At 35.7% G+C, this 10,114-nt stretch overlaps 1 protein-coding gene across 1 annotated transcript; it reads left to right on the forward strand.

Moving 5' to 3' along the window:
• The first annotated feature begins 2,604 nt into the window (after positions 1–2,604).
• On the forward strand, positions 2,605–9,956 carry LOC127790141 (uncharacterized). The gene is made up of 3 exons (XM_052319433.1): positions 2,605–3,190; positions 9,140–9,275; positions 9,351–9,956. Exons 1-3 carry the CDS (start codon positions 3,114–3,116, stop codon positions 9,954–9,956), a joined length of 819 nt encoding a protein of 272 aa, XP_052175393.1. The 5' UTR covers positions 2,605–3,113.
• The last annotated feature ends 158 nt before the right edge of the window (positions 9,957–10,114 follow it).

Raw genomic sequence — 10,114 nt, forward strand, 5'->3', positions numbered from 1 at the left:
AAATAATAATAGGGCCAAACTTAATAGTTTTTATCGCTCAACTTTCACTTTATTTTTTTGTTGTCAACATTGAATTTTTTTTATTTCAATTATATTTTTGAATGTAATTTTTAAATTAATTTAATTATTATATTTTAATTTTTATTATGTGATAACTCAAATTTTTTATTATTTTAATTATATCACTAAATTTATATTTTTGAGTCAATTTAATTTCTTGTATTTTAACATAAATAGAGTATAACATATATTTTATTATTTTACTTTATCTAAATATGATATGACGTGTACTTTGTCATTTTATTTTATCTATTCTCTTACACATAAAAATATAGAAGTTTAAATTGACTCGAAAATATAAATTTAAAGGTATAATAAAAAAATTAAATTATAAAAAAAAAAGTAAAATATAAAAGTTAAATTAACTAAAAAATCATGTTCATATATATAATTAAAATAACGAAAAGTTCGAGTGACCACACAAAGAAACATGAAAGGTTAGAGCAAACATATGGATTTGGCCAAATAATAGGGTAATGCTATTTCTACTTTGATTTCTTATATTTATGAAATTATATGTATTTCCGAAAATGGTTAACTATTATTCAATGTATATTTTATGTTTAAATAAATTGTATTTTTTATTTTAATAATTTTATCAATTAATCATAAAATGTATAGGATTTGAATCATTTAATTAATAAATAAAATTGTTTTTATATTAAAAATAACATAATAAATATATTTTATCTAAAAATAAGGTATATTTATTGGTGTTTAACTATTAATTTATATAATAATATTTAAACTAAAGACAATGGTTAGTATTACCCTTCAAAAATTAATAATATTTTTTATAAAGTATTAATTACTTTTTAAAAATTATAAATATTTTTAATATGTACATAAAGTATTTATAGTTTTTAAAAAATATATTTTGTACTATGTAAAAGTGTTAATAATTTTTAAAAAGTAGTTTATAATTTATAAAAAATGTATGATTAATTCTTTTAAAAAGCACTTATAATTTTTAGAGTGACAAAAATTAATGTATAAATAGTATTATAAAAAATAAATATATAAAATACATACAAAATAATATATATATATTTTTTGATTAAATTCAAATGACACTTGTTAGATTTGGCTAAAAAGTATCAACTCCTTTATCATTAAATTCATGAGAGTTAATTTTATTAAAATTTTAAAAATATTATGTTAATTATATAAAAGTAAAATAAAAATAAAATGCTCCGTGTGAGTTTAAAAATTGGTCAAAACGCCAAATCACAAGGGCTTGCAATTGTTAAAAAGTTGTTGTTGGGCTTTATTAATGCAAAGCATCAGTATCAGCCTGTAGTCACAGATCAGCGCTCATCCTCGAATGAACAAGAGCCCCACTACACTTATAAGCTTAGTAGTTGCGGGCGCAACCGATGTGGGATTGAAAACCAATGCTACAACACACCGCCACAACCTCCTCCCTAAGTGTGGTGGCGCTCTTGTTCTTTGAGGGTGAGCGCTAATCCATGGCTGTAGGCTGATATTGATTATTTGCATCAACATTTTGGCGTCTGCTGTGGGAAACCCTAGGCCTTAGGCCTTGGTCGAACCACCTTTTATCATCCCTGAGATAATTTACGCCCAAGAACGCCACCATATTTAGGGGGGTAGGCTATGGCGGTGGTGTTGTAGCACCGATTCTCAATCCCACATCGATTGCCTAGGGGGTAATTACTGAGTTTATAAGTGTGGTGACACTCTTATCCTTTAAGGGCAAGCGTTGAACCGTGGTTGTAGACTGATGCTAATACTTTGCATCAACAGGCTCTAATCACTAGATTTTGATCAAAATCTAAATGCATTTTGATATAAAGAGAGTAATACAAGAAAATAAATAATGTTTACATATTTTTTCCAATAATGAAAAAGATGGAAAGAATTATGGATTGCAACTCAAAGATGCAGAAAATAGAGTTTGTTATCATAGAGATGTATTTATTTAAAATCTAAAATGAATTTAGAAAAATGATTTTAGTTTGTTTTAAATTTGAAATAATTGAAATAATAAGAGCAAATATTTTTTTAAATTCTTCAAATTCATTACATTTTGAGAAGAGAGACAAATATATGGTTATTAAAAAAACTCTTCCAATATACCTCCAACACTATTAGTCTATCTTATACCATTTGACGAGTTAAAAGATTAAAAAAGTAAATATGAGTTTTTATGATATATATCAAGTGGTTGGGTCATGATAAGTTGAGATTCGTATCAGTAGGTTGTGGGTTTAATTATTTATTTTGTGCAATGAGACAAAGTCTTTATCAGTGATTTAATTTTTCTGCTAAAATTGAGGACATGAACAACGAGAGATCATGTAAGGATGATAATATCAAAAAGATGAAAATGAGAGGAAATGAGATATGAACGAGGGTAATACGGGCATGTTTCATGCTCCATTAATGGCAAGAGAGTTATATGATATTTTTAAAAATACAAAAGTTTTCTTTTATCTTAAATCAAAGATAAAAGAATATAAAGGTACTAAAAAAACAAAAAAGGGAGACGGTATCACGTGAGGCTGTTTAGTGTCACGGAGATGGTATCACGGAGATGGTAGTGTTTCCTCCCCTTCAGTTTTAAAAGGAAACTTTGTCCCAAACGAGTCTCCCGGCGAATTTCCATTGGCCGAGCAGGTGTTGTTGCTTCGGCGCTACCGCAGTTGATAATTACTCGCCATCTTCCCCACTTGATCGAAACGGCGACAGAGAGAGGTCTCTCTCACCTTTATTTCTTCCGTTTCGCTTTCCTCTCTGCCGCTCGTTCTTCCTCACAAACCTAAAAACCCTAAAATTATTCGTTTTTCTCCTTGTTAATTGCTGAAGGAAATTTATAGATGTTCACGCTCACATGTATAGAGAATCTCGAGCTATTGGCAGATTGAATTTCCATGGTTTCTTCTCATGTTCTTTCTGTTCTAGAACGATCCATAGCTTAAAGCTTGTTTCAGAGCTCCTGTTCGATATATTTTTCTTTCCCTGATAATTTGCGCGTTCTGCGAGTATTGTCATTCTTAAATTGGTCGATTTTGGAGCGAACTGCGGAGGAAATGGCGTCGAGCTTCCGACAATGGGAGTCGGATCCGCTGTTTTCCGCGGCTGAAGTCGTTCAAGACGCCGCTGATAGGTCAGTGCTTTGACCACTACGGTTTTGTTGTTCGACCCATTCGGAAGTTCTCACTGTATTAATTCTATATTTCACAAGCAATTTGTTACAATAGACGTGCACATAATGTACAGTAACTGATGGTTGGCTTTGAATCTTTTTTTTGGTTTTCCTTCTGCATTAATTGCTAGAAGTAACTGTTACTGAGATCTGGCCAGTGTTGTTGGCGCTCTTACCTCAGCTTCTAACTGTTCAAATTCATAGCGCATGGAAAATTGGAAATTAAGAAATATGCCAGATTATGACACAGGGAATCCCTTTTACATTTCCATATCATGCTCTAACTTTTAATTTTATTTCTGTAGTGTGAAAATCATTAGTGTAACTCTGAATGACAGTGAAATTCTAGATGGAAGTGAAAAAGAAAAACCTCCATTGCATGATCTGCAATCACGCAGGAGATATTTAACTAATGTGGAACAAAAAATTAAGAGATTATTTGCATGAATTAAAATTTTGAAGCAGTTTGTCATGTGTTACATCTTAATAGTTGTGGGATCACGTTTACATTATTCTGCAATTTTTCAAGGGGACAAAATAATTTATTTTGGAAAAGTTGAAGCTACCAAATAAGAATTTACTCTTGGCATGCATGTGATTATTGCTATACTGTGAAAATACTCGATATGTAGGTGATTTTTAAATGGATAGGTAGTAGGTAATAGTTTATGATATTTACCTGAACTTGAAAGCTGCTTTTGCATAACTGGGCTTAGAAAGAAGGGGGATTATGGATTATTTTTTCAAAAGGAAGGGGAGATTATGGATTGATATTTTGGATCAATCATTCAAAAAGGAGAGATTATGGAGGATGTTAATCATAGAATCAAAGTAGGATGCTTAAAGTAAAAAAGTGTGTCCAACAACTTATGTGATCGTAAAATCTCTTTAAAGTTATTGGACAACTATAAGTCCATCTTTGGAGTATGGATCAAAATATTGGGCAAGTAATTGCCAATATGTGTGTGAGAAAATAATTATGAGAGAAAAATCTAAGAGATTAGTTTCTTAGTGTGTTATTTATAATAGGCACAACGGGTCTAATAACCTACGGGTTTAGCCTATGGGCTTAGCCAAATTACACATAGTTATAACAAATAAATAAATAAAAACACATATAACAATATACAATATATCTAATTATACTAATAATTCTAATACTTCCCTTCAAGTTGGAGCATAGATATCATATGCACCAAGCTTGTGGCAGATATATTCTATTCGAGGACCATTTTGAGACTTGGTGAAGACATCGACAAGTTGATCACTGGAGTTAACAAACTCTGTAATATAACACCTTCAATAAGTTTTTCTCTAATAAAGTGATAGTCGATTTCAATATGCTTAGTTCGCTCATGGAACACTGGATTGGAAGCAATGTGCAAGGCAGCTTGATTATCACAAACAAGCTTCATAGGGGACACTTCACAAAACTTGAATTCCTCCGGGAGTTGCTTAAGCCAGATGAGCTCACAAGTTGCATTAGCCATAGCTCGATACTTTGCCTCTGCACTGGATCTAGCTATTACATTTTGTTTCTTAGTTTTTCGAGAAATCAGATTTCCTCCCATAAGAACACAATATCCAGAGGTCGACCGACGATCAAAGGGAGAGCCGGCCCAATCTGCATCTGCATAACAACAAATATCTGTGTGCCCCTTATTCTCATAGAGTAACCCTTTACCCGGTGCTCGTTTGATATATCTCAGAATCCGGATAACAACATCCTAGTGAGAATCACATGGAGAATTGAGAAACTGACTCACCACACTCACAACAAAAGCAATGTCAAGACGAGTGACTGTGAGATAGTTCAGTTTGTCTACCAATCTTCCATACCTTCCAGGATCTGAGTAAGACGCCCCCTGTCTCAGCAAGAGTTTGACATTTGGATCCATTGGGGTGTCAATCGGTTTGCAGTTCACCATACCAGTTTCTTCTAAGATGTCAAGTGCATACTTCCTCTGAGAGATGGAGATTCCATCTCTTGATTGAGCAACTTCAATACCCAAAAAATATCGGAGTTTACCTAGGTATTTGGTCTGAAAGTGCTGATGGAGATGTTCCTTTAGATTTTGTATACCAACCTGATCGTTCCCTGTGATAACAATGTCATCTACATAAACAACGAGGTAGATGCATAAAGAAGAAGAATATCAATAGAAAACTGAATGATTAGCTTCACTTCGAGTGTGACCAAAGGCTTGAACCACAGTGCTGAACTTGTCGAACCACACTCGTGGAGATTGTTTCAGGCTATAGAGAGACTTCTTGAGTTTGCAGACTACATTGGACTCTCCCGAGCAACAAAACCAGGTGGTTGCTCCATATAAACCTCCTCTTGTAAATCATCGTGAAGAAAGGCATTCTTAATGTCCAATTGATAGAGCGGCCAATAACACGTGGCAGCCATAGAGAGAAATAGGTGAACAGAGGGCATTTTAGCAACTTGAGAGAAGGTATCACTGTAATCCATCCCATAGATCTGTGTAAAGACTTTGGCAACCAAGCAAGCTTTAAGACGTTCTACTTGTCCGTCGGGGCCCACTTTAGGGGTGAACACCCACCGACAACCAACGAGAGTCTTTCCTGGTGGTAAGTGCACCAAATCCCAAGTGCTAGTAGAATGCAAAGCACCCATCTCATCTAACATAGCCTGGTGCCAACCAGGATGGGACATGGCTTCACCTGTGGTTTTAGGAATAGAAACAGAAGAAAGGCTCGAAACAAAAACACTATAAGTAGGTGACAAACGATCATAACACAAAAAATTATAAAGAGGATGTGGATTGCGAGTAGACCATGTACCTTTGCGTAGTGCAATAGGAAGGTTGTCGGGTTGAGGATCCATGGCAGGAGTGACCATTGACGGAGAGAATGAGTCAGGAGAGTCGCAGTCAAGAGGAATGCTGGTGCCAAGAGTAGGATGAGGATGACGGTGATAAGTAAGAAGTGGAGGAGTCCGGGAGTGTGGACCGGAAGATGGAAGTGAAGGGTCCACCAATGAGGAGATAGATGGATTTGATAGGGGCAACGAAAGAGAAGGAATAGGCAATACCTGGTCAAGACACTGTGAATCAAGCTAAACAACCGAGAAGAAGGACTGTTGTTCAAAGAATGTGACATCAACAGACATAAGATAGCGGTTCAACTCAGGAGAGTAGCACTTATAGCCTTTCTGTAACCGGGAGTAACCGAGGAAAATACACTTGAGGGATTTGGCAGCAAGTTTATCCTGTCCTGGTGAAAAGGAATGCACAAAACAGATACATCTAAATACACGAAGTGGAACAAAATAAAGGGGCTGGGAGGGGAACAAAAGAGAGTGAGCAATGTTGTCCTTTAACATTGAAGATGGCATGCGATTGATTAGATAACACGCAGTAAGAACAGCATCTCCCTAGAATTTGGTGGGAAGATTGGCATGCAAAAGTAGTGTTCGTGCAGTTTCAATGAGATAGCGATTTTTACACTTGGCAACACCATTTTGTTGAGATGTATAAGGACAAGAAGATTGATACAGAATGCCATGAGTAGTCATAAAAGTAGTAAATTGAGAAGAAAAGTACTCAGGGGCATTATCACTACGTAAAGCACGTATAGAAACTCTAAACTGTGTTTTTATTTCAGCAGTGAATGTCTGAAAGATAGAAAATAACTCGGACCGACTCTTCATGAGAAACAACCAAGTGCAACGAGAAAAGTCATCAATGAAAGTAACAAAATATGAGAAACCAAGAGTAGAATTGACACGACTGGGCCCCCATACATCAGAGTGCACAAGAGAAAATGGAGCCTTAGTCTTAGTATTGACACAATTGGAAAAAGAACTACGTGCGTGTTTACCACGCTGACATGACTCACAATAAAAAATAGACAACAATGACAAACTATGAACTAATTTCTTCAATTTGGAGAGGTTGGGATGACCAAGACAAGAGTGGAGAAGATCTGGGGAAGCAGCACTGGTGCAAGCCATCGGCATAGCAAGATGATAGTGATCCTGTGACTCACGTCCGATGCCAATTGTCCGCCTTGTACCCTGGTCCTGTACACAAACAGAGGTAGGAGTGAAAGTGACTGAGCAGTTAAGGGTTTTAGTAAGCTGGCTAACTGGAATCAAATTGAAAGGACTGCTAGGGACATATAAAATCGAATTTAAAGATAAAGACAAAGTGGGTGTGGTTTGGCCTATCCCTTTAACTACAGTTTTGGTGCCATCAGCCAGGGTAACTATAGGCAAGGTATCATAATAAGTAAGTGAAGAGAAAAGAAGTTCATTACCACACATATGATCAATGACGCCAAAATCTATAATCCAAGGACCAAGAGATGAGCTTTTAGCAATGCAAACAACGGGATTACCAGGATGAGACTGCTGGGTGGCTTGAAACTTCAAAAAGACATCATACTCAGCTGCAGACATAGGTATCAACTGTGAACCCGATGCAGATTGGGTAGAACTAGGATCATTCTGGAATGCATGAGCTGCACTAGTAGATGATGTAGGCGGAGCAGCGGGCCGACCATGTTTCTTCCAACACTTGTCCTCAAGATGACCCAGTTTCTTACAAAAGGTACACTGTGGACGTGTCTGATTATTATTACGGTCTCTATTTCCTCCTAAGTGAGAAGCCTGAGACACAAGGGTTGAAGATTCGGCTGGAGGAATAATATGAGAAGAAGAGGACATACCATGTGCACCGATCATGTTCAACAACCTTTTAAAAGAGTCCTTCATGGTAGGATTAGTGGAGCTGGTCAAGATTTGATGCCTGATGGCGTCAAATTCTGGTTTTAGATCGGAAAGAGCAATAACCATAAAAAACTTATCTCTTTGAGCAACCTATTCGGTCTTGGTCGTAGTAATGGGAAGAAGAGTATCAAATTCTTGCATGATAGCCCGAATTTGTCCCAAATAAGATTCCATGGACGACTTTTGCTTTAGATTCTTGATATTAGAGACCACAGTGTACAAACGCTGGATGTCATTTGTATAACATTCTTCAGCTTCTTTCCACACGTCAACACAAGTTTCAAATGGTCGAAAGAGTTGCATGATGGATGGATCAATGGACTGTCATAAGAGACTGCATAACTGGGCATCAACTTGTTCCCATCTAGCCCGATTGGCTCCCGGCACACTTTCAGCCTTTGTGGTAAGATGATTGGCACAACGTGCCTAATAACCTATGGGTTTAGCCTAATTACACATAGTTATAACAAATAAATAAATAAAAACACATACAACAATATGCAATATATCTAATTATACTAATAATTCTAATAGTGTGCAAAATAAGAGTGTAGCTGAGATAAAAATGTTATGATGGATGCGTGACCATACAACAAAAGACAAAATAAGAAATGAGATCATATACAATAAGATTGAAGTGGCACCTATTGAAGATAAGATGTGGCAATTACGTTTAAGATAGTTTGAACATGTGAGGAGAAGACCAATAGATACATTTATGAGGAGAGGGGTAAAATTGACAAAGTTCGTAGCAAAAGAGGAGAGATAGACTAAAGAAAACTTGGTAGAAACCCTTAAACATGATTGCAAGATATAATGACCTAACAGAGTATATGACCATGGATAGAAATTGGAGGATTGGAATAGATGACTCCACCTGGAGGGATTAAGGAGGCTTGTGTTTGTTGTAGAATGCTCTCAAAACTCTTTTTTTTTTTTTTTTCGTTTGATAGTAAAGTCATATTATATTTTGTGCAAAGGTGTTTTTTTTATGCTTCTTAAGATAACTATTGATATCTTATATATGCATGAAGATGTGGACAAACTATTTCTTAGTTTTACCTGGTTTTTGTCATCCATGCTTGTGGAATGTTTATAAGTGGCATTTATCATGCATTGATAATTTAATCTTTTTTTTTTTTTTTCAAATTTAGGATGGAATCACTTTTTCGTCTGTTATCGCATGAGCAAAGTCTTGGTCAAGAAATCCATATAGATGTCAAGTTACTTAAGTCAATAGAGTATCATAGACGTGATCTTGCAACTACACTGGAAACAGCAAAATGGCAGGTACTTATCAAATTTAAGGCTTTCTTTTGTTTATCTTTAATTTTTTGTTTACATACTTTTCTTTTTCACGAGCAGTTGGAAGATTTTGAAAGAGAGGTAAATCTATTGGCAACACTGGACAGGTCCCATTCAAGGGAAAACACTATTTCCAGATACAGGCAATTTATAGAAGCCATTACGGAACAAATACTTAATGTGGAGAAAAACTTGGGGAGCACATCAGTGGGAGATTTAAGGAAAAGCATAAAGTCGGTAAATTTTGATGAACAAGACAGGCATGGGCTGGAATTGTTTCTTTCAGGTGAAAGTCCAAGTGAACACGTTGCACGCCATGACTTGGAAGATAGTAATATCATGAAAAAGTTTCTTGATCCAACAATGACATCCAGTTTAAATGATGAGATTATTGAGAAAAACAGGGGTGATAACTTAAATATTAATGGCCATGTGCATTTAAACCACAATTTTGATTTAATGGAGAATAAATTACAGAAGGTGGACTCCCATTATTCCACACAAATGAATTTTGAAGCACCACCTTCTCTTCAAGAGATCGCTCCTAATAGATTTGTTGAAGATGGGGGTTGGGATCTGGAGGCAAATGGGGCCACTAGTAAAGACTCCTTCTGCAAAGACAGGTTGAGATGGTACAACGGCCAAAGGAACATTTTGGGTCATTGAGCACTCCTGGTTCACTTATGCCGTAGGGATAGTAGGAGTTTTACGAAGAGACAGAAAGATGGTGAAGAACAAAATGCATTCCCCACTTACATTAATCCGTCTCATGCTACACTTGGTCTTAATTAATGTTTGCATCAGTGCTGCAAGTTGCTAGAAAG

This window comes from Diospyros lotus, chromosome 14 (genome assembly GCF_014633365.1).
Source record: "Diospyros lotus cultivar Yz01 chromosome 14, ASM1463336v1, whole genome shotgun sequence".
Classification (NCBI taxonomy): domain Eukaryota; kingdom Viridiplantae; phylum Streptophyta; class Magnoliopsida; order Ericales; family Ebenaceae; genus Diospyros; species Diospyros lotus.